Source organism: Bombus bifarius, unplaced genomic scaffold (genome assembly GCF_011952205.1).
Source record: "Bombus bifarius isolate JDL3187 unplaced genomic scaffold, Bbif_JDL3187 scf7180000008199, whole genome shotgun sequence".
NCBI lineage: Eukaryota > Metazoa > Arthropoda > Insecta > Hymenoptera > Apidae > Bombus > Bombus bifarius.
The window spans coordinates 3,383,738-3,410,207 of NW_022884505.1; the positions used below are offsets into that span (position 1 = coordinate 3,383,738).

Consider the following 26,470-nt stretch of genomic DNA (forward strand, 5'->3'; position numbering starts at 1 on the left):
CCAAAGTCGAAATGAAGTTTCCGAGGAGTACGTGTATCGAGGAATTTGTAGCTGATCTCTGCAGTCGTTGAAAATAGAACGTTTCAATGAACACGTGCGACGAAAATATCGACTCCCGCGCTTTATACATTATGAAATTTTCAACAGAGTGATTCGCAATGTAGAAACATGATGATCTTATTTTTGAAAAATCTACGATTCGGCCTGCGCACAATCTCGGTGATTTTATTTCGCAATGGTACAGAGCTTATGGAAAAACATCATATTCAAATAAATCTCTCTGATATGCTGATTATAGATCGAACACCAGGTACTGATATAGATGCAAAGGTATAATAAAAGTAAAGAAAAATTGAGATCGTCGCGTGAGGACGTCTGATATATTTCAAATTTATGCAAAATCAAATTACTATGTATCTCTGTGATCGTTTAAAATATTAAAATCATTTCAGATATTTGAAATTAAAATTTACAGTTCGTAATAACGATGCATTGTCCTACCTAAATTCGAATGACGACTGTGTATTAAAGAACTTCATTTTGAAATCTCGATGGTTCAATGCCTCGAGAATCTTCTTTTCGACGTGGATAGTAATCCAGGATCAAAGTGAATCTGATTTTGCAAATGGTCGTTTGTGTCAGATTTGATCGATCGCGATTATTTTCCCCTCAATTCTTCTGGTTTTTTGCATTTCTATGGAGAACACGATCGATCTAATCACTGCTTTGATCGAAATTCGATCCAAAAAAAAGAGACGAAGTTTGAATGTTTCCTGAAAATTCCAGATGACGAGAGATTGCTATTAAACTCGATATCACAGAGCGAATTATCATACATTTGAATTAAACGCGCTTTTCTTGAGAGTCCCAGCGACTGTCGCTCGTTTTCGAATCTCAAAATTTCCATTCAAATGCTAATGAGGGGGCCCGTTATAACAGTTCCGATATTATTTACATTTCATCTGTTTGCGGCATAACTTTACTGTTATAATGTATGTTTTCCCGAAAATTTATTTGGAAAGTCAATTTGTTCGATCAAAGACAGTTAAATCGATCTTTTGACTTTTACGTAACGTATAGCTGTAAAACAATTTCAACAAATTGAACAAACGAATTGGACACGTTTCTACGGATCAAGTACTTTCGAAACACGATATTAGTAGAATTATCTTGAAATGTTGTTGATGATATAATTCCATTCTATCAGACAAATTTACAATCTATTCCCACTCGTGCAAATTGTTCGACCAATTGAGATGGATTGTATTTTCAACTTCGATGGAACCAAACAATAAAAATAGTCAAAAAAGAAAAAAGAATGTATTTCCCCATGGAAATATCCATTTTATCGACCCTCCATTCTTTTCATTTTCATCGTTACAGAATTAAAATCGATGAACTAAAATTTTCATAGAACGAAACTATTCAATGAAACGATTGGCACGACCAACCGATCGATGTATTTCTTGCGATATCTGTAAGTTTATATATATATGAATAATATTCAATGTACCTCTAACCGGACAACCTCTTACCTTATAACACACCACACACTTCAAAACCACTTTTCAAACTGAGAAAAAACATCGTAACGCAACGTAACGTAACATCACTCTTGTAAGAATTACTTTCACGAATTTCGAGCAACTTTCTCGACACTTTCATTCGGCGATCGCGTCCGGATCTACACGCTTGACACCCCTTTAATCGAACCGAGTCGAGTCTATCGGGGAACTCTTCGCCGATCTCGGATGAAGTATCCTCGTCACGTAGCACTTGTAAACCCCATTTAGATTCTGTGAAAGCTTTGAAAGTCGGCGAAGTTCACCGAGCTGCCTTGGGATAGTCATTATCGTCGCAAATTGTCCTCTGAACTGCTTTGGATTCCCACCCTCTCACCGGGTAGCACTAAATTCTTTGCGAAATTAGGCAAGAACCGTCATTAACTGTTCGCCGAAGTGAGCAGAACCGCGACAGGGAGAGGAAGGGAGGTAGAGAGAAAGAGAGAGAAGGAGAGAGAGACAGAGACAGACAGACAGAGAGAGAGAGAGAGAGAAAGGGAGGGAGAGATAGGCGGAAAGCTTTCGCACGTCGTTCCATAGAGTCTGAAAACCTTTTGGACACACCTCCGCTCCACGACAAATTACCACTTCACGTTCCATCGTGTGTCCCCGTTTGCAAAACGCTCGACGTGAAACGTGTGACACGCCCGCTACTCGAACGGTTGGCCCATAATCTTCCAGTCGATCGTTCGACCGTTTTGGAACGTCTTCAGGATCGCGTAGTATGCGAGATCGTCTATTGACTCTTGACGCTGATTAACCGAAGGCCCCCTTCGATCCACATGGGTATACACGTTTTATGGATGGCTGTTTCTAGGAAGAAGCAGACTCCCGGGGCTGGGATTAATCCCGTTCCCCTCGAGGTGACGTAACAACCAGTACAAGATAAGAGACAGCCCCTCGTCGTACATTAGCCATCCGTTTAATCTATACCCTGGATTTTGTGAACAGCTTCCACCGGAGAATAGGCGTTACACTCGATCGAGGGCTCGACGTATCGAGAGCCAAGTTGATAAATTATTCGCTCGTAGCCGTGCGCACGGAAATTCGAATATACATAGTCCCTGGTACTCGTTTTCCGTATCCTCCTTCACAAGCCACTTATTCTCTCGTTTTATACGCGACTTCCGCGATCATTCCCACCAAGACGAAGGAAAGAATTAATAGACCTTCGGTTTACCCTCATCCGGTTGATTCGATCGAGTTACGATTCAAAACCCAAACCAGAAGAATCTTCTTCTGCTGTTCCCTCCGCTCGAATGGTCTTTCGATGTTTAAACTTTTTAATCCCGAAATACGAGACGAGCTCGAGAGATCATTAGGATCACCTGTTGTCTTCATCCTGACAGATTATCCGAAAGCTTCCTTGGGGTGGTTCAGGTCGAACGTAACTGAGAACTATTCACCGGAAGAGGCTCTAACGGGCATTAACTCGTTCCCTCGAGCAGGCATGGTGGAATGGCAAGGATAAGGGGCAGCAGAACACTGGTTAGCGAATGGAAGCCAGCCGGTTCGAGAGACGCGCCGGATTTCGTGGGTGGATTTCTGGCCTGGTCATTCATCACATCGCTGGATATCGCGGCGCTGTTCGGCTCCGCCGAGGGACAGCTTATCGGGGCGCTCATTGTGTCGTTGCTGGATATGGAATCTCGGGAGCAGCGGCTCGCGTGGTGACCCAGACAGGAGGCGTACGAGATCGCATGAGGTATATAGCTCTGGTCGACGCTACCGGAGAACAAGACATTCGCTAGAGGACCGATGGCGAACACTGGCACGTCCTCGCCGCCGTGTGTCGCCCAGGCACGTGGTACTCCAGCGGTCTGCAATCCAAAACCAACGTTCCAGCGTTAATTGCATGGATCAGCTTCTGCGTTAATTACGTATATATTTATATATGCGCTTTGCAGTAAGAATTTTTAACACAAAATTTGGGTATTTGTAAATTTAAGAAAATGCAATGATTTATTTGCCTCGACTAATAGTCGTGAAATTTTACAACTTACGGAGCTGCCCTTTTTCATTTTAATGGCCATTTGCCAAGCGAAATAATTTATGTCGATAGCAAATTTATTTATACATCGTAATATTTCTTACTTATTGACTTGAATATCAGGCGCTTCAGTATAAAATCGCATAGTCTGAAAATTTCGCATGCAATTGAGGTATCACATACGACGTGAGCGTCGATTCCTTATTGCTGAGATAAACCCGTTCGTAATCCGCGTCGAAAGGATAATCGCGGAACAGCGGCGATAAATCACGCCATAAATTTCGAGCCGGTACCGCGATTTCCCGGCGTGAACGAAATTCCAGCCGGCGGCCTCGTTACCGAAACCAAGCCTACAATTTCAAGCTTGTAATTATGATGCACGAGCAACTGATATTCTCCGCAACACCGATAGAAACCGACATTACGACGTTTCCGAAGCTTCAGGCTATGCTTCTTCGATCCGTCCCGCCCTCTGGTTCCTCCTTGTTTACAACCCCCAAGAGAAACGAAAGAAATGTAGGTAAAAAGAAGGCAAAGGGAAAAGAAGAAAAAAATGTGCTTCACGAGGGTACTTTCGCGAGTACGGTCGAAATGGTCGACGAACCCCTTTAACACGTTCAACCCCCGCGATCGAATGAAAGGATGCATCCTAGAACGTGGTGCGCGACGGGTGGAAATCTTCGCCTGTGTAGAAAACGAGCAACGCCGCTAGCTGGTACTTCTATCGAGCATACGGCGTATAAAACTTTCATCGAGCTGGAAAGGCCCGGCAGCATTACGTCTCGTCGGGAATTGAAATCGGCACGCGCGAAACTTTCGTAGAAAGTAAAGATACGTCGACACAGTTTTCTTCCGATCGTCCATCGAAGGATCCGCGGGCGATCACGAAACGCTACTTAGTTCGCCTTTTATGGAGTTGGAACTTTGCTGTCGAGTAGATATACAGCGTGGATGTGAGTAAGGGGTAAGAAGGGTGATTTGACCGTAGGGGAACGCGTGGGACGGATTAATGGTCCGTGTTCTTTCTCGTGTAAGCTGCGGAGAATCTTGCGGTAAAGATGGATCGTATAAAGGGAGATCTTGCCCGCTCGTAAAGATCATCTAGACACGATGATACGGAGCTTTGTCTTGGAAAAAGTTAGAACAAGTATCTACACTGTGTAACGATGCTTTTATATGTTTTAAGAAATTAAAGAACCAGTTTAGAAATTCTTCGTTCTGCTTGGTAATTTCTTAGCCGTGTTGTTTCCATGACACTCGTGTAAGTTACAGTTTTACTTCGTTATTTCATTGATTTATCAGATACTAATCATAGAATTATAGGTAATTTTTCTTTGACTCAGGTTGAAACTTCTCCATTTATTCCAATAATATCTCGAATTCTACAGAGCTGTTCAAGACGAATGCATCGAGACCGCTGGAATCGTTTTAAGTCCATTTCTTCCTATAGTTCTTTGCACGGAACACTTGCGTAATTTATGACAGGTTACCCGTGTGGACGACGTTGCTCTCGTAGAACGTTCTTGTCTAAGAATTCTCTAAGATTTTCCCGAAGCTTCTGGCGTTCCGGAAAGGATCGAACCGAAGGAACTCGAACACCTCGACCTATTTTGCTCCCGTTGCTCACGAAATTTCTCGTGTAACAGCTTTGCTTTATTATCCGTGTCATTGGTTTCTACTGACCGCCGCGTCTAGCGATGAGTCAAGGATTACAAGACGGAAACGTGCAATTTACCGACAGCATTATCGTTGAGTTATGATGTATTACAGTAAACATTATTTAGACAGCGTAACGCGATACGTACAGGAGAAAAGTAACAGAAAAGAGAAAATCGATCAAAAGTCAATTTTTCATATCTGTAGTGCCAATTCTAGAATCGAATCGGATAATTATCATTGATTAATTGATTAATAAGTTATCTAATTTGTTGGATTATTTATTCAGAATCGATCGTTTATAATGAAGAACCGTATAAACAAAGTAAATTCATCGGCTTTAGAGTTTCATGAACCGAATTTGCCAATAAATTCAGGCACCGGTCAAATACAGTATTTAATTAAAAGTACGACACCAATAGGATAGCTCGTATGCGCAACACTAGGCAAAATATATTTGCCAACTGTACATGTAGCGTTATTTAAAAATCCACTTCATCGGTGTATCTTTCGTTCTTTTTGACAAATATTGTATTTTCCAACATCGTTACAAGCGTAAAATACCAGTCGCTGATTGCCAAAGTATTGTTTAAATTGATAACAAGAGAGTGAGAAAATCAAATCGTCCGCCGAAAAATTAAGCTCCTGTACGTTAAAAAAATAAATCTTCTGGGTTTTACGATAGTGGAATAAATAACAAATGAATACGTCAGCTCGCCCCATGATCCGGGAAACTCTTCGCTGAATTATACAGAGCCACCAGCTACCAGTGCACTGCGACGCTATAGGTTAGAGAAGAGAAGGTTAAAAAGCCGTCGTAAAGCGTCGAATCGAAGTAAACGGGATGGCGATCCCTTGGGAGAGCTAGCTCTCTTACGATCGTTCCGCAATAGTGGCCGAAATCTACGCGGCGCGGCGGAGTACGATATCTCATGGAATTATTGTCCGCCCGGGAGGCAAGCTTAAATATCGCACAGCTATGCAGTTGCCATCCATCATCGGACCATTCGAGTCGAACGATTCTCCAAGCACTCCATTGTCTAAAACCGTCGATCTTCGTCGATGAACGGAAATGATATTTCACGCGAAGTAAACAGAGTTATCGTGACACGGAACAGCCGCTCGACCAAATTAGCCAATCGGACCCGATCAGTTAAACGTATTATCTTCTTTAAGAGAATAAAAAATACTCGTTTGATTATTCCGTTTCGTCTTGCCGAAACGAACGGGCCGGAATAAAATTGGATTTCTTATCTCAGTTGAAAAGATCGTAAAGGAAATACTCGAGTGGCAGATGATTGGATCTTAACTAGCGATTTCGTTCATCGATCCCGCGGTAACGCTACTTTTGCAACGATTTTTACTGTTAGCTGTATCTATGCGTGTAGGAATGGGGGTGTAAATAGAAATGTTCGTGGTGGATTTTTAGTGGAAGGTGAATGTGAATGGGACTTAAGAGATTCGAACGAGAAAAGAGATGTAAAGGAAGGAACAGATTTTCTGAATTGATGACCTACATCTCTCGGGATTTTTTGATTAAACGACAAAGGAGTGAAATTTTCCATTTGTCTCTGCCAGGATGGCTGCGTACATATTTGAACAAAATATGTAACTTCCGTTATTTAATTTAAAATGTAAATACGAGGAAATAATCGTATAAAATGTTGATAGAATCAGTGCAGGAAGAAAAACAAAATTCGATGCAGCTTCAAAGTAAAATAAGAGTAAAGCAAATAAACAACAAATATGTAAAATAACAGTAAAATATGCATTTTTGGATTCAAAACAACACAGCATTTCTGAATATTTTAAAATTTTCATCGGATCGATAATTCATCCAAAACATTGCGTATTTTAATATATATATAATAATAATAATGTATAATAATCATAATAATGTATAATAATCAAGTTAGCAAGAATTATTTAGCGAGTCAATTTTCCAATCATTTTCAACTTCTATACGCAACGTACATGCCCGTCATAGAAGCCTCAAGGACGAGACTCGTAAAAATTGATTTTCCATCCCGAGACACGGGAAGAAAGTTTATAGTACGTGCTACAAATTCCGATTGCGGATCGGTTGCGATGGCAACGATTATTGCTTATCGCGTTCATGATATGATACGCGGAAAGACGATATTCCTCTGATAATAACCTGCGATATATCTAAATGAACGGTTTAATTTCGACCAATTAATTATAAAATATCTCAAACGATATCAACGAAGCTTTTGCTTATGCAACTGCGAAAGACAAGCAAACTGGAAACAAAATGAGTAATAATAAAATAACATGTTCGTCGTCAACGTGTATTTTTAATAAAATTCACGTATATTTAAAGTGGTTCAGAAAAAAAAGAACAAATATATTACGGAGGAAACGGTCACTTTAATGAACGTAAAACTCTTATAGTTCTATTCATTTTCTCTCCGCCTCTCCTTGCCATGTACTCGCCACTCGTTCCAATTTTTCTTCCTCTTCTTTTGCATAAGTCTTATGAAAACGCGCTTTATTTTTGTGAAACTGGGTTACCATTTATTTTATTAAGACTGAATCGTATTTCTTTTCCTTTTTTTTTTTTTTTTTTTTTGCCACAACCAGAAACAGGCAAAGGGAAACTCGAGAACGTTTTCGTTTGAAGAACGGAATGTTTCCACGCTAATTAACGTATAATTGCACGACTCTACGTGACATTTCTTTTCGTGTTCGATCAATCGACGCTGGAAACACCCAGCCGCTGTTACGAGTAGTAAATTCGAACACGAAACTTTCAGCTGGCCGATGTGGAAATGTTAACGAACGTTACGAGAGAATGGAACGATGCTGTGGCCTGTTCGCGCGATTTTAATATTTCCAATTTTCTCCGTTTTGTAACGATCATTCTAGTTAGTCCGTGTGACATATCCGAAGAATTAAACCAACAGCCGATGCTGGAGAGCGCCGGGTATGCGTTTAATATCGCGAAACTGGGATGCTTTCACGAATACGTCCAACGAAATAGAATTGCTTTTTTAAATAGAATTTATTATCTGGGATTGAAGCCGTCTACTGGTTGATTTACAACACGAACGTTACGCGTGATAAAGCTTTCAATACCGTATTTCACCGTGGAGTACTATACCGTACCGTACTTTCCTATGAATATCGTACTACAACGCGATAAACAAAAACCTTCTTTTCAGACTGTCTCAAACTTCGTCCTTTTACTCTATCTTTAATTAAGATCTGCTACAAAAGTAAGTTCCGTAAGTTCCTTTGCACTCGCGAGAAGTTTCTCGCTTTAAATCACTCTTCGATAACAAAAGACTCGAATTTACAATACGTACCGACTATACACATTTCAAGAATATTTAAGTAAAAGAGATCACCGACTCGTGGTTAGATTAAAAGTTATCAGGTCGGAAAACCAACCGATCGTCGGTGACCATTGAGTCTCGAAAACGGAAATGTGAATAAGAGGATGAAAGTGGGAACGAGGACGATGGAGGACGGAATATATGAAGTTCGAAAGAGTTCCATCGAATATTTCGCGAATGAACCCCTCGACAAAGCGTGATGGATTTTTAAACGTGCCCTCGATATTTCAGCGCGATCATTTTCCGATCCAATAAACAGACGCGATATCTTTGCGAGAATATGAGCCGGCCGTTTTTACCTGAATGGAATCCTTGCCAGCTTCTCGTAAAATATTCCTCGGCTGCGTGTACCCAGGTCCGTTGCTGTACAATAACGTTGTATACGGTTGTCCATCAAGATCCGACACCTTGCTGTCAGAACCTGAAGCAAAAAAGGACATGCGATCGACTCATCAATCAAAGCTACGTATAGAAACCGAGCGTTGTACATCGAGCACCGACCGATTAAAAGAAGTACCCGGCTGGGTATCATTAAGTCGTTATTTCACGGAAAATCAACGTTCCTAGTTAAGGATTAGCGAGAACAATGAGATATCCTGGCTTTTTATTCGCGCCAGAGAACTCGATCACTTTTAACGACGTTGTTTGCCCGAGTGATGGATAGTTGCAATTTAGTTTCACGAATGATGAATGCTGAAAGCAAACCTAGCCGAAATCCATCAGGCATATAGAAAATGCGAACTTACTCGTCAAGGTAAATGAGTATCAAGTTCGATAACTTTCTATTGTTAAAGTATAGAATTTCATTTCGTTTCACTTTGATCAATATTTCTACTCATCTTCTTAGCTCTTTCAAACTCGATAACAATTTTAATCCAGGATCGTGAGCACGACACTCTGCAAAACAAGTAGAAGTACACGATAAAACATCCCAAACATTTTCAGTCGCAAATTCACAAAGCGAGATTCTGCAAATACTTTGGGCTCGAGCTCCTTCTCCAGGGCCTGTCTGTTAGTTAACTTAATTTAATGTAGTTGGTAATTATTAATATTCGCTGTAAATTTATTCATAACCGTGTTAGCTGTAATACGACAATAGACAAGAAATGAGTGGAAGAACAGGATGTTTCTTGATTTTACAAAATCGTGGAACAAAAGGAGACAGTATATGGTTCTGCACAAAGCCAACACAGAGGCGGAGAAGGGAAGAGATCGAAGAACACCGATAGAACGCTACATGGAGTTTAGTCGAAGCTATGTTAAAACATTCCGAACGTTCCCGGCGTCGAATCCTCTTGAACAACAGCCGATCTCCGCATCAAACACTTTAATCATCCGCCGTGAACCGCGGCGAACGATGAAAAGAATTCCATCGGGAATTCTGCAGGCGCGATCACGTCAGGAATTAAAGGCTGTTTAAACTGCTATCTTCGCGAAACTAGCCTGGCCACCGCAAAACACATTAATTGTTGGAAAGAACCGAGACCGACGTTTCATGAATAAGTGGTTCAGTTTCGAACAAACGGGACAAAAAGAAGAAAATACGAAAGGCAAGGAGTTAGAGAGGAAGAAGACGTAGCGAGCAGGAGAACCGGAAGAATAGACTTCAGGTCCATAGCCGCTGGTGAATATGTTTTATTCAAAAGTGTTCTTCATCTCCCTCTTTCTGCTACTTGAGCAGGAATCTTGGAAAAAATAATAGATGGTACCATTGCCGTTTCACGCTATCCGTCGTTTAACAATGTATAATTTCGCCGTTTATTCGCCGTGTAAATATAGCAGCACTCGCATTAAACGCATTAACCGCTTTCCTTTAAAGATCGTGCGAACAACGCCCACCTCCGCGTTCAACTGTCCGCGCACAAAGCATTATACATGTGGCATTATAAACACAGGTTTAGCCGGCTAATGGTACTCGGTAAAGAGAACAAATTCCAAGGGTATTTATACAAATTTTATCACCGATTCTCGCAATCGTTTGTTACTTGTTCCCAGAGTACTCTCGAAATTACCGTGATATCTTTCTGGAGAGCCGGCTTTTTTCACTTTGTGTTTAATAGGAATCTTTTATGCAAAGAAAATATTACTCGGGTATACGTTTCGCTATTCTAACATTTTGGAGTAAAGGTTGTATTGTTTCTCGTAATTCTTCAGAATTCACTTTAGTTTTGTTTCGTGGCTCGATCTTTTACAAATGATATTCGTCGTTTTTTTTACGTCTCAAATAGATATTTTCAATTCTTCATACGCGTACCGTCAGATTCAAATCGGTCATTATAAAACATTACGTTTTAAACGTAACATTAACGTTAAACGTTACATTAAAACGTTCATACCGCTTTTGTTCTACATGACTCCGGAAGAAAAATAACCCAATTTTGAGCGTAGAATTGTTTATTCGATATGATGGAAAGGATGATTGGTGGAAAAGCAGATCAGAATTATGGTAGATAACACACATTACGCACGCGTTCGTTTCATACGCGGTAATCTTTATTAATCGATCCTTTAAATAATACCGTTCGAGGCTAATTGTTCGAAAGGAATGCGGTCACGGGATAAAGCGTAAAAAGCTTCGAAACAGTCTGTTCCAGACTCCTTCTTTATCCTTCCCGGCTAAATGGGCCGTGGTTAGTTTTAGCTGCTTGTTATTTAATTATGCGCAATTAGTCCGTTTACTCGTGCCATTCAGTCGAAATAAAATTGAGTTTAAAACGCTTCAGGTGTTTCTCTTTGAACTCCATGTTCCTTTCTCTCTACCGCGTGTAATGGCTCGTTCGTTGAGTATTGAAAAAGCATTACTTCGCGCTCCATCGTTGTAAATGCAACCTACTACAAAAGGTATTGATGTGTTAATGCCGCGTCGTTATATGTACATATCTGTATCACATCTATATCTCTCGCACATAGAAAAATGCATCGCAATTACAAAGTATACGTGACACCGATGAAACGATGACAACCATCAAACTTTCTCGTCCTCTATTTACATTTAAATATTTTGATAAACAACGACGCTTTCTACGGTAATGAAATATTGAAAATCAATCACGTCTAGCGATATAATACAATTTTTAACAAATTATTTTTCAATTTATCGTACATTTTAATACAACCTGGCGCTTTATGCTATGAAACGCTGAAGGCTAAAATTGTATAAATATTTAAACGATACAAATTATTCAGGAAACAAGCTACAAAGAAACGTTGCTGCTTTTTATTACATAATAATTATTTTTAATTAATGAATAATTAAATAATATTTCGTTTAATAAATACGTCCACAATGTGTGGTTAAAATCATAAATGAAACATTTTGTTTATAAAGAAAATCGAATCATCGAAAAGAATGGCTTCCGTGTTTCTTGTTTTGAAGCCACGTCTAAATAGAGGAGAAACGTTCGCAGCTCATAATCTGCAGCTCGAATCGCAGTCGAGCAAATTAAACGGTAGAATCGTTTTCAGAGTTAAGAGCCTCTACGCCGTTCTCGATGCCACGTCAACTCGAGGGTACACGGAAGTATCTTCCACAACGTCGACGTCTTGTAAATTGAAGAGCCTATCCTGGATGATTGGACTCGTCTCTTCCGATTTAGGTATTCTTTCATGAATGAAAATACAATTTCATCGTGAATGCCGTCAAGAATGAACAGTGCAGCTTTATTCTCCTTATATGGAATTAATTAAAACGATTGCCATTTCGCGGTAATGAATTCTCGACGTAGCTACTTTAATCGTGGTTAATCGCGGCGCTTGCGTTTCGCGAAGATGATCGATAATTTCGTTTGATATTAGATAACTTTATATATCGATAAAAAATCCCGTATAAATTGCGAAATTTAGCATTAGAGTTAGCATTATCGGAGAGTTTAGTAGAAACCAAAGTACCTTTCAACTTTAACATATTCCGCTTAAACTTATCGTTTCTGGAGAACGATACGATTAATTTTTACCTCATGCACTTAGAAACTGCTTAACTCTTAACGTTAGCGATTTAAAGTTTAACGAGATACTTCTAGAATTTCTATATTTCCAATATTTCCAACTCGAGTATTAAACTCGGAGAAAAAATTGGCGAATAATTTAGAAAGTAGTTCGAACGTTTAAAGACACTTTCATTCTAAAATTTCATCTCTTTTTCGAACGCATCAATTTAAAACGTTCTATCCTTACAGAGAGTTCTACCGTTCGATAGCTGTCAAATCACATAAGAGTGCGCGGTATCAGCGGTGAGAAATTAATAGGTAAAGAGCTTTAGAAGTTGTCGATAGAACGTATAGCCTTGGCAAGCATGCTTTTTCCGCATTAAAGAAACGTCCGGTATTATTTTCGTTACACGGTAGAACAACGCTGAATAGCGTGGTTTGTGCCAGCCCGTAGTCGACACCACTGTAATGCTTTATGTAATGTAGTTGAGCCGATTATGCGGCAGCATTCTGTCATTTATTATAAATGTTAATTACCACGTTGAAACATTGTACACATCACGGAATGAAACAGTGGGAAAGAGAGAGAGAGACTGGGAGAGCAATCCGGAAAGCTACAGTCACACGCGTGGTGCACATATACACGCATAACGATACGACAGATCGATAATAGAAGCGCAGCTGCTGCTGCCCCAACAAAAGAACTCGTTTCACGTCTACCATTTCGAAAGAATTACGCGACTTTACAAAAGAATCGGAAATGAGAATTCGAAGAATCGTCGCTACTCGAGCCTGCAATTATTTATCATATGAACGGGCCAGGCAATCGTCGCGATATGGGAAATCGATGAAACGTTCGAAAAGTAAATTCAATCACGACGAATTATACTTGGAATCCTATTTACATCTTAATCTTTATTCTTTTCTGTCAAGATATTTCTAGAAATAACTTTTCTTTCCAAAGTACGAGATTTTCATCGAACACGTGCTCTAATTTCAATTTTCGATACGTGTATTCTGGAGAATTCGGGTCAAGGCGTCGGCAAACTTCTTTCTTTCAAGAAACGAGATCGGACGATTAGAAGATCCGAGGTAAACAGCGAGTGGAGAAGAAGATGCCTACGAATCGATGGATCGTGAATTTACAGCGACACTCGTCAATTCAACGGCATCGAAAAGAACAGAAAAGCAAAGAGTCATAAAGCTGCTTTCAAGCTGAAGTAGGAGCGAGTACGCGGTTTTTACGACTTTCTCTCGTCTTCGCAAATGACAGCTTCAAATAAATTGCACTCTTTAGAAATTCTCTTTCGCGGACTTTCCCGTGAATACCGGGGACATCGAGCCGGAAGCCTGTGCAAAGAACCCGTGTGTCAAAGCAAATACGCTAGAAACGTAGTTTAATACCGCATCGCGTACAAGTTCACAATTAATTAGATTAATAGCGAATAACAAGACGTCGCGGTCACTGATTTCATTAACCTACATTTAAAATTGCTCCTACTCCAGCTTTGATCATCGGTCATAAAAGCGTTCAAAGGTTAACGAACCTCGACTGTTAGTATTCGTGATAATATCCATGATGCGGTATGTCGATTTGATCAATCATCTCATTGAATAACGCACTTTAACAAAATTAAGGTACATTAAGATAAGTTATCGAAAGTAAGATTATCGAATATATTTCTGGGAAATCTGGAGTAGTTTTTTTTCTCCATAAATTATGAGATAATCTTATGAAGGTAAAATACAAGTATTCAACACAGTCGTTCATTTCACATGGGCGAAATTCGTTCTATGAAATCAATCCCAAAAGTTGATGGGAATAACGATTATCAGTCAACGAAAATAAAATACTTGCCAGTGGTATCAATCACTCGCGAATGAGTTTGAAATCATGAAAACTCGAAACACGGTTACAAACTCGTGAGATCTATCTTATACGCTGCATTATACTTCGTATCCATAGATTGCGAACACCGGAATAATATCCCATCTTGAACTGCAGATACAGGATCCGAGTCTAGAAAGTAGGGATCTCGAACCTTAGGCAGCCAAGTTCATCCTGCTTTTTATATTCCGAGTTTGGAGACCGAGGTTTAGAACTTCAGGTTCTACGATACGATTTGCATTGGGTTCTACAGAGCTGCGATGGCGAAATTCATTGGTTCACGCCTCAGTAATAATTTAGGGCGTGCTCCACGATCACGTAGTTGTGGATTTTGGAGATCGCTTGGCGAAGTAATAATACGAGATGAGATCCGTGACTCCGTGGTTGTGGATTTAAACGTGGTTCTAGGTTTATAGGGACGTTAAACGTCATAGAGGTAATTCGGTGTTGGTCCCACAATACGGTAATCGTAGATCTCGAGATCCATCGAGCGAGTAATAAGGATGAGTTCCGCGGTTTGCATAAACATTTGCTCTGTTCTTAATCGCTCGTCACCTGTTTGAATCCTTAGGCCTTCTGTCCAAGATGCGTCGCGTCAGAGATATATCGCTCGCTGTATCTCGCTTCTATGCTGCGACCAATGTAAAACAGTGGGCGTCTGTCCACGAATTGTTATCACGCTATCGTCTCGATCTCCATTTGTCATGACGCCTATCGTACACTGGAGCGACATGTTCGTACATGTAACGTAATGTCGCAAACTTTGGGCTTTGTTTTTTGTATACTTCTGTACAACGATCAATGTAAAGCCATTTCTGTAAATATCATTTACATATATTTTACGTAACGTTTCTTTCTACGTTATTTAAGAGATTCATCGATGAATGCCGATCTGTTGTCGTTAATTGATCGATCGCTACAATAAACATCAGTTACAATGCAAGTTGCGATGAGCTCCTGGTTGTGACCGCATCTCATGATCCGACAGAATGTGGTACCACGGAAGTTCACTAGCGAACAGAAGTTTCTAGAATACCGCGAACTAAGCACTCTGCTTACTAGAAGTAACCATCCTTCGCTCTTAGATCGATATAAATCAGTCGGTGTTCTATCACGGGCCGCTCAAAGACGTTCGCCCTCGTCCTGGTTGCATGCTCGTTCAGCTTGGACCCATTATCCAGCGACTATATAAGATCACGAAAGCGCATCGCCGCGCCGCGCCGCACCACGAAAGTTATGCGATGCCAGAGGCTCACGAAAGTGGATATCTATTCCCGGGGTCGCCACCCCCTTCGCCGCCTCCTTAGAAGTTAAATTAGAGAACGAGGCTGAACGAGAGAGAAGGGTGCCTGCTTTTATGCCGGGACACGGATTACTCGATATCATCTGCCGTGTTCCACTTTTCTTCCCTATTTTCGTGCCAGTTGACGAGCTGTAAGCGATCGAGTAATTGAATCGTTGGGGATTCCTTCCATGCCTTTATCCCTCTTTTGCGAACAGGAGCTGGTCCCTTCAAATATGTTACACACTTTCCTTGGTCTATCTTTATTTCTAGGATATCATCGTTTTGCGTTTCTCATATTATATTTTAAGACGCCCTATATTTCAAGCTGATGAACGCGGTTCTATTAAAGCGTTAAAACCTCAGAGAACCAATAGTCGAATTAACTCGGCCATTATCAGACAGATCTGATAGTAAATCTCGGCATTTCCTCCATTTACACACGCGATAGCAAATCAATTTCCAGGGCAAACACGTGGCAACGGGTTGAATCGTGGCCTTTTGGAACCACTGCGTCAACGAGAGAGGACACTCGTCCATTCGTTCCGATTCCAAGCGCGGAATCAAAGCCCGCCGAAACGACGACGCCGAGGCCGAGTTATCCGAGAAGCCCGAGCTCCAGAATTCGATTCGGACGAAACGGCTGGAAGTTGGGCCAAACGCAGCCGGACGTCAAACAACCGAATCCCTGCCATTCGTTCCCGTGAGACGGCTCGTCGACCGTAGACAGGAATCAATGACAGCGTGGCGCTCGCTTGAAAGTTTAATCGGGCTATCGTAGAACGGGTGGTGTCGCCCGATATTGTCACCTACGGGCGGACACAAAGGAAGACCGATGTTTCCCGCTGTCATAAAGCTGCCATGTCGCGGTACTGGCATGTTTATTACCGCGACGGATAACAACCGTGCGAACGGCAGCCATTTACCAAGTTTCCGAATCATGGTGAAACACGATGGCATAGTGTGAATCCCGCGTTGCGGATTACACGTTTTCAAAAGGAACGTCGACCGCACAGACAACAAACAAAAATCCTCGTCATTACCTTGCATCGAGATAAGAAGACGTTTCTAGAGATCCGTGAATACTCGCTCTTATTTTTCCTGTTCTCCGTATGAACTCCAAGAGCTGGCCACGTCGGATTTTGATAGAAGACCAACGAGGGAAACAAGCAGATGTCTCAGAAGGAAACTAGCTGGCCGCGAGCTGGAACTTTGTTCGAGCGGTTTAATTCCAGATGGAGAGACTTGTTAGATACTTGTGACTTGTACTTAGATACTTGAAGATAAGAGCGTGATATATCTAAGAAATATTCCATTATTGTAGCTTTTCAAATTACTAGGAAGCACTTGGTACGGACTATTATGAATATCGATAAGTATGGGTAGAAATATTTTTCAGCTATGCGAATAGATATATTCTAATCTATAAGGTGTATGCTAAAATGACATACGTAATTATGCCATTATATTAATATCTGCTTTTGAAGCTTCTAACCGAAGACATCGAAGACATTATCATCAGAAAATACAAATAATGTTGAAGCCTTTTCTCCGATTATTAGTTCCCATTTCCGTTTGCACAGCTGGTGCTAAATTCCTTTCGGCGGCTGCCGCTTAGAATTGTTTACAATCCATTCGTGGCTGGTCTTCAACGACCTAGATCTAGTCTCCGTTCGAAAATATTGGCGAACTTCCGTTACGGGAGACCGCAGTATAACAACCGCGTTGTGGCCAGCACGTGAAAACGTGCGCAGACGTTTGGAACGCGGAACAAATGATGGATGTTTCAGGAATAAGTGGCAAACATTCGAGTCTCAGTCTCCGTCAGCATGACGTAGAATAGGCACGGACGTATCGTATCGTCCAAGTTTATAATCGTCGATAGTTTCTCTTCTACGTACTTTCGCATATTTGAACAAACTCGCGTTTATTTCCTTGCTCGAATTACGCTTGTAACTTTTCGCATTTCCGTAATGTGTATTCGCGTTCGGAAAGTGCAGTTCTAACTCATTCACCTATGCTGGAATGCTTCTAGACACTGCGTTTCCGGTTCCTGCATCAAATATCGTGTTGTTGGAACGTGTAATTTAATATTTGGCAAAACATCATTTAATATTTCAAATTCATTTCTCCCATTATGGATTAAATATTTCGAATTTTAAACTCTCCGTGCAGAATGTAGAATTAATTTCTTAGACCTAGAAGATCCTTTACGAATCATTCGAATTTTCGAGAAGTCGCTTATTTAAGAACAATGCTTTCGATAATATGAATCTTGATAATTACAAGTTCATTTTATCCGCGAGTTTTAAAAGCGAGCTACCTGAGAACATTTACGAATAAATCACAATTCGCTCTACGCGTGTCGCATCAAAGGAAATCAAAGGAAATCCGTATACATATAACGATTTACGCAATTACGCGCAACCATACTCGTAATACGATATATTCACGGTTACTTACCTGGTAAGCAAAATTTCAATTAATAAACGTTCGATTAATAGAAATTTACACGGGGGGTGACTGTGTTCAAATGAGGGTGTGTTTCAGTAACCGAATGACCAAATAATGAGCACGTGGTTCATCAAGATAATACGTTCGCTGTAATACAGTTTCGCGTTAAATGTCATAATCGAATTACATGGTCGCGTGGGTATGTGAAACCGCTGATTTATAACTTCACAGCTCGTCATAATTTCATTGTAATGGACAAAACTTTCCTTTATGTCGGAAACGTTCCTCGCATCTGTTAAAGTACTCGGAAATAAATGGCAATCGCGTTTAATTTCCTGACGCTCTTCAGAAATTGAATGAATCCTTGTCATTCAATTAACACTGAAAATAAATGAGAAATTCTTCAGCGACGCGGTATTCAGCCATGTCAAGGGACCAAGATTTGTTGAAAATTTGTAGAATGGAATTATTATCAAAAATACGTACGTACTTTTGAGAATCAAAGCGGATAAATTCTAGAGAATATTTGCTTCAATCCAGACAGTGGAAAATGAATTCTCTATTACTTTAGGATATGAATATTGAAAGTGAAACAAAGATATTTCGATCTACTAACCGTTATGATTTAATTCAAATTGTTGTGGTTGGTCGTGATCCAATGATACAATTGTGTAATATAATAAGCTATTCGCTTATCAAGACTCAAGTCGTTTTCAGTTTCTCCCTTTTGCATCGATATCGATAGTACTCGCGATACTGTCTACCACCATCCACCATACGCCCCTAATATTATTTTCTATTTCACAAGCAGAACGAATTCGTCGAACGTCGAGATCGACCTGCGCCTTCAAACTGTAGAAGAGGCTCACACGAAAAGCAACTCGTATTCTATGTAAACCGTGTCAGCAGCAAAGGAGCATCCCTTTTGGCATGTTGGTAACATAATTAAATTTGGTTCTTGCCTCCGGTATCGCTGTAGCGTGAACCGCTTTTCCTTCCATCTTGACGTATCGAGGGGATCGAACGTAGTGGAATATTGGATTTACATGAAAATTGATTAAGATTTTATAACGGGGATGCCAATGCATATCAATCCTTAGTAAATCGAAGAGAAAGCAAGTGATACATTATGATCGTATCATCTTTTAACGCGCCATCCATTTTATTCTATTTTATTATCTATGCTGTTTTATCAATTTTGATACTGAACGAAAAGATGAAGGATGATACTGTGGAACATAGTTTGGATAATTTCGAGCGTACAAAGACTTCTAACTAAGGTCTCTGAATTTACGGAACGTGAAATCAACGACCCCATTTGTTCACAAGTTCTTATGGTAATTTGTAAGCGGCAGACGTTTGAAACTTTGCGTTCAAAGTGAAAGATGACCATAATGTTGTAGAACATAATTTCGACAATTCCGAGACCGATAACCTCGATAACCGTTAGATTTTATGCCATCAGTTTCGAAGACGGAACAGTTAAACTGCATATTTTATAGTACCTATGAGAGCTGAAAAAGTTTTAAATCACTCTAGTTCGCTAAGATAAAACGATTCTTTAAACTTCTTGCTTCCTTACGAACTTTCGATGCCATCGGATCATTCCGAAATTTCCGAAATTTTGGAATGTTTTTACCTTTCACTCTTTTATTTTTCATCAGCGTTTTATGAACTCTTAGTTTCTACAACTTCGAATTTTTGTATATTTTCCAGCATACACATTATCTAAGGGAAACCTATGGGATGGATCGATGGATCGTCCAGATCCTAGTGATTCGTGAGGTCTTCCGTCTCTGGAAGTCCCGCCGAGTACAGATATTCGTTGAATTCTCGAACCTCCGGAACTTCCCAAGAGTTTCTAAAGCTCCTTTTCGATCGCTGAAAGCCCGTTGTCCAAATATGATGAACTTCACGAAGATTTATTCCACGATCTCTCCAGGTCTTTTGATTTATTATTCGATACGAGCAATTTATAGCACAGTGTGTAAAGAGAGAAGGGAACAAATGAATCGATTATTTCCAATTTCTCACGTTTCAATATTCTAGTGTGATTAAATAAAATCAACTGAAGGCACATGAAAACTTCTGTCGCTGAAACATATTACTTTTAAGAAAGCGTACTCTCTTACTGCTCTTACATGATATCTATAGTATCTATATAGTCTGTATTCTTATAATGTTCGATGAAGTTTAAGCTCCTTACGTTGTCAAAGTTATTCCATGGCTTTCTTTCCTTTGTGAATTGATAAATTTTTTCCAACAAACTGCATTTACGATCACATGATTATAGAATGTAGGAGGAAAGAAAGAATCTTTGCGTAAGAATCGAATGCTTCTTATTCCACGTGCGCGTGCGCGCGGTGCTCTTTTCTTTCTTTCAGATTACCTTCTTTACATAAATCAACTCTCTCTCTCGCTCTCTCTCTCTGTGCCAGATGCTCTGAATATCACGGGATAATTATCTCCTTTTATCCTGTAGATCACGAAACATCCCGATTCAGCGAATGATGAGAACCTGCATACGTATGATGCATTTCTTTCACATTCTCCAATTATATAGTTGACGAGACGTTTTTATTTAATTTTATGATTGGTAACAGGATTGTATTTCTGTATTTCACTTTCAATCTCAAGATCCATTTCGGTTGATCAAATAATCCATTTGATTGATAATCAATAATAAAATGTTTTTTTTAGACTCATCAAAAAGAAAAAAGATCATGTCACTGACCTTAATTTACGATAGAACTTATTCCACGATAAGAAGCTCGAAAATAGTAAAGAACAAATTTTTGTTCTGAGAGAAATTGGTAAAATCCTAGAGAATTTCTACACATTGGAACCCTATCGATTACTTTTGTCGATAAATAAATAATAAATAAATTCGATAGACCACGATAACGTATAGAATAGCGTCGCTGTAAATAACAACGGACACTGGCGAAATGTTCCATTCATTCGTCACCAGAAAAGATCCACCGTGTATTTTTTCACAAGAATAGTCGTTGGGAAACTTTCTTCTGGCAGATTTATTCGCGAACTTTTTCCGAAATAAATCCATATTTGACACTTATTGCGCCGTATGTTTCGCCATAGACGAACCCTTCCGCTTACAACGTTTTCGATAGCTGTGATATATTTTTCCTAAATTTCGGCCATTATCAAGGATTTCTATGCAGTCACGAATCTTCGCGCTGAAAGTCTGATATCCGTGGAAAATGCTCCGTCGTGGTAACATCGAAAACTTGTTTACATTCTATCAGGATAACATCGAATCGATTTTTCTATAACGTTCGAACACAACCCAATAACCTACAAAACTAATATAGACGAAATATTTTGCATATACAAATCGATTACGTTCACGATACATTCATAAATGCCGCGTCACTTCCTATTATAACATAAGCAATGTGACTGGTCTATTCGCGAATTTCCTATAGAAACTCAATGAATTAAACGTCTTCTCGATTGTTGATTATAATATAACGACGTGACGTGATATGATGCGGCGAACTAGTTATGCAATATTATTGGATGCTTTTGCAATATCAATCGTTAAGCTCGACCAAGGGTAGTTATAATATTGCCCCTATGTAACTCGAGCACCGCGCACAAAGCTTCCAAATACTAGCTGAAATACTGTAACATTATAGCCATTAGGAAGATCGAATCATCCGATATACCCGTCTACTTTACAAGTTATCGAGAATATTCGTAAAAGAGCGATGGTAACACGAACTAGACGGATACATAATGGCCGGATTTTATGGACACGGAAGCGCGAGATCCAGGTCACGGGCGTACGCGGCTACATTTCATTTGTAATCTTCGTATCTCATCGGGATCGCATTTCTGGGCCACGATTCGATTTTCTATCCAGGTAATTCGGATGTAAAGAGCATTCTTCTCTTTCCGGAATTAAGCTGGCCGAGCAACGGTCCCATGACAGGCTAGGTAATTCCATTCGAAAAGAAATTGGGAGGCATGGAAATGAATTGGTTATATAGTATACCGTACAACGAATCGGATCGGATCAACGAGGAATCCAATTGGATGCAGAGGGGCCGGATGCATAGATGCGAGGAGAAGGCCGATTTCGTTGAAAAGTTGCTGATACTTCGAAAACAGACGAAAAATCGACTCGATTCCGGGAACCTGTCGAAGCCTTTTCAGCGGAGAAATAGCTTTTGACAGACTACTACATTGAACCAGGATCGTTCGATGCATCGATGCTCTTATACTTTGCACTTTTCTCTTTGCTCGTGGTGTTTCTTGCATCTGCGCGAAATTCTGAAGAGCGAGCGTTTCCACTAGAACGATAGACGTTCGAATGAAAGTTACTTGTTAGCATAGAATGACAGAAGGGTGAGAAAGGAATACTCGGACCGAATACATAGCTTTCATTTTCAGCATAGTTCTGTTGCTTTATTTTACGACACTACGGCTTATCTTGGTTTCTTACTGCTTTTTCTTTGCCCTTGTTTTCGATCTCGCTTGTTGGAGAATGCGGTGGAAAATTTATTCCACGGTTTGGTCTGCTCTAAAACTAAATTCCAATTCCACTTGCAAGAACTTTTTCGGATCACGTTTCAAAAAAGAATTTAGTGTATTGTTAAGAATTTATCGAAAGTTTTTCACTCCGAAATAACGCGGTTAAATAGAACTAATACACTTGGTTAAAAAGCCACCGCTCTTCGATTAGCAATTACGCAATCACGTTGAACTACTTTTTTTGTTGGTTTGTTTGAAGTAGGAGGGAAATTCGAGCAAAGTTCTTAAGTTGTCTACACTTCAGCGATTAGCGCGAGAGCGTTCAACGATCGAACCTAATGGATAAGAATGCTTTTGATAAAAGAAATCGCTCTTCCATAGTTGTTTAAAAATTAATATGTTTCGCGATTTTACCAACCGAAAATAAATCCGATTCGATAAGGTTGCGGTTTTTATTTCACTAACTAATTGGGAAAACTAATCAAAGTTAGCCAAACTTTCTGAACGATATTTTTCGTCGAATCTTCGTAATATTAATTACAAAAGCGTAGATTCGAGCATACAGAAGCTATTATGGGGAACCAACTATACACGCCTGGAAAATCCGCCAGAGGAAGTTTCTCACTGCGTTTGATGAATTTCTGCTGAAATCGTTCATTTCGAACTTCGTCGAGTGGCGGAACAATAAGGAACCTTATACTCGAAGCGGCTCGAAGATGTATTCGACGTGTTACCAAAGAAACAACTGGAATTGACAATTGCGAGGTTGTATTGTTTCCTCGAAACAGTGCGGGAATAATAGGTTAGGGATAGGTGCGGCGCGGAATCGGAAAAACCAAAGTTGTAGTTAAGAAGAAACGATAGCTATAGATTGAAAGGCATTCAAAGTTGGAGAAAATCTCAAATTTGGATCGTAGAACTTTAATCCAATCGTATTAGTCGGATTATTTCACACCTAGTTATCGTTTGCTTCGGTCATTACAGAATCGTTCGAGCAGAGATGAAATGAGAGCACAGTGATGAAAGGGTGCAGATTCTTCGGTGAAAGAGAAATCATTCGATGTACAAGTAAATTTAAGTATCAGAAATAAACGAACAGGATTTTCGTATTTTTCGCAATCTCGTTTCTTATTGTTGGACAAATATATATCTAGACATGTAATATTTTCTTCCTTTCTTTTTAACTAATCTCACTATCTTTTATGTAAATTTTGAATAGTATTATCACGAAAGGATAATTAAATGAAATTAAAACCCTGCAACGTAATATTTCATCGTGAAATCGAATGAGAACTCGGCAAAGAACTTCACTTTCACAAAAATGTTTCATATTCAACGTTCCTTTGAGCAAAAGTAATCAAATTGTGATTAAGGCTGTTCGAAGTAATTACGTATAATTTACGGAATTCACAGAGGAAAGAGAAATATTTTCTTTCATATTTTTCATCTCTATATATTTGTAACTTCGTTTCAGAAACCAATAATCAGTCTACTAACGCGAGCTTGGAAATATTACGCAAAAATGATTTACCCGAAGATTCTCGGGTTATCGTTCCCTTGTTCGATATGAAAGCTTTTTCACAGAAACAACGAACAGTTAGTCAAGGATTTTAGCTGAGGTAACGACTCGGAGCTTAACCTTAATCCGACGGTACCACGGCCTGCCGAGCTTAGACTCGAGTTAGGGTTAAGAAGGCTATATAAACCCTCCATAAATCCACCGTTAGGGCATTTAAAGCGCATGTGTGGACAAAAAAGCAATCCCCTGATCTTTTGGTACTATAGTACTTTCCCAAGAGACTCGTACTTTACTCGTATTGCGACGTACGAGTCATCTGATCAAGCGTGGCCCTACTAGCACTGATGTTCTCTTCGTTATTCCGCGGTTATCTCTTCTTTGAAATAATTTTATATTATGACCATTAGATGTACGCATACGAGCAATGATCGTGGAATAAGATTAACGTTGATGAGCATTTGAAGATTTTTCATTCACACACACGTATAATTAATCGATTCTATAAAAGTGCATCGGGCTGTACCGAGCGATTAAATCTGTTACATAATTCGTGGCGAACTACACAGCTGGAAAATTGATATGGCTGTGTTCAATCGGCTGATTAGATAGCTTAATCCGATCGTATCGATTCTGGGAAATCGATGCATCATGAATCTCAATCGAACTCTTAAACGGTTAGGCGACGCGATTTTTCTCGCTTCGATTCTCTTACAGCCCACTATTTTCTATCCCCTGACCGCACCGTTTCCAGCGTTTCCAAGCGTATACCGTCGTCCGCGTAACTTAACACAATTATACCGACCGATGCAAAGTAATCCGATTTAATGAACGGCCAGCGGTAAAAACATTTCCGTCTCGTTCAAGTAGACCATCTGTAGCTTGCCGATTTTGTTACTTCAGCCTCGTGAATGCCGATACTATTTTCTTTCTCGAGGACGTCGCGGCGGTGAGAAACAAGCGATTCCTTCTTCTTTATTTTCTTCCCTTCCTTTTTACCTCCTGTTTATCTGTCTTCCTTTCTTTTGCTCGTTTCGTTTTTCTTTCTTTTGTTTAACTGTCGCCGCGACGAATTTATTTCGAGGAAGAGTCTGGAGAATCGGATGGTGCAATTATAAACGAAGGAGATGTCGTTAAGACGCTCGTATCGCGGGTTTAGCGGAAACACGGCGTAAAGTTCTCGAGTACAACTCGTTCAAAAGTTTATTAAAGTTACCGTGAACTCGACCGGGAAAAAATTGTTTCGCTGTGTAACTGGGCTAACACCGATAGAAACAATATGCAGCCAGAAGCTGTTGTTACCCGACTGAATTCACGTCGAACCTTTGAATCTTATTAGCGGGCTTGGTAAAAAGGCGTTCGCTTCCTCGCTTGCCAGCCTGTTCCAATTCCTTTGAAAATCCGCTTCTGGCTGGGACGCGAAAGGGAGGCGGATGTTACTGATGGCATTCGCTCCTTTGGAAGGCTAGTGAACATTCTCGCAGAGAAAGTCGTAAAATAAACATAGAGCCTGCGGTAACGTGGTAACGGTAATAGAGCTTGATACAGTCACCCATCGGCTGATTCCTCGTCTAAAAGCGAATTGAAAATGTAGAACGATGTTTCTTTATGCGCGAATTCGTTTTCCAGATGAACGATTTTATTCTTACGTTTACCTGATTATATTTATATTTCGTTTATATTTCGTGTGTTCGGCTGTGTTTTATTTTTTCTCTTTCCAATCATTCTGTAATTTTCTAATTAAAATTAATGAACATGTATATCTATTTAACGATAACTCTTACGTTTGAGCATTGACGATTAGATAATAATAATTAGTGTATTAAAAAATACAACGAAGACATCGAAGCTATTGAAGCAAATGTACGTTGCAACCGTCCATTTAGTAGTCAGATTGTGTACGAGATTAATTTACTTACAAAACTAGGAAAGATCACGGAATATTTACTGAAAGTCTCCATGGAAACCATGATCACGCGCCATCATATTCCATGTACTAAAAACCTTCTATTATACGTATTTTATCGTAAATCCTCTTCTTCTACTTACTTTACTATGCACGGTTCTATCTTACTCGCCTGTAAGCATCATATTCTACGAGAGCTACGCCATAAATCGACCTGTTCTACACTACGACAGCTTTTGTCCTTATTTTATTAAATAAAAGAGCACTTCGTGTTTATAAGTAGGAAAATAGCGTATACGCAAATAATTAATAAGCCTTGTATTTAACCCGTTCTCTTATATTAATAGCAGAACATAATAGTTTCAAAGCCGCCCTTCCTACCAATTTTCTTTCCATTTTAAAATCATTCTAAAAACTTAAATTTCAATCTAAGA

At 39.8% G+C, this 26,470-nt stretch overlaps 1 protein-coding gene across 1 annotated transcript; it reads right to left on the bottom strand.

Moving 5' to 3' along the window:
• Nucleotides 1-1,165: 1,165 nt before the first annotated feature.
• Nucleotides 1,166-9,406, bottom strand: LOC117210341 (alkaline phosphatase, tissue-nonspecific isozyme-like). Its single transcript, XM_033453281.1, has 3 exons — nucleotides 9,385-9,406; nucleotides 8,867-8,988; nucleotides 1,166-3,382 (listed from the first exon to the last, which is right to left on the bottom strand). The coding sequence occupies exons 1-3, from the start codon at nucleotides 9,404-9,406 to the stop codon at nucleotides 2,990-2,992; spliced, it is 537 nt and encodes a 178-aa protein (XP_033309172.1). The 3' UTR covers nucleotides 1,166-2,989.
• Nucleotides 9,407-26,470: the final 17,064 nt, after the last annotated feature.

Excerpts from the sequence above, each read along its gene's own strand:
- LOC117210341 (XM_033453281.1), bottom strand. The coding sequence starts at position 9,406 with ATGAGTAGAAATATTGATCAAA. Across the intron at positions 8,989-9,384 it reads GAGTAGAAATATTGATCAAA|GTTCTGACAGCAAGGTGTCG; the intron begins GTGAAACGAAAT and ends TTTTTGCTTCAG. Across the intron at positions 3,383-8,866 it reads CTGGCAAGGATTCCATTCAG|ACCGCTGGAGTACCACGTGC; the intron begins GTAAAAACGGCC and ends TTTGGATTGCAG.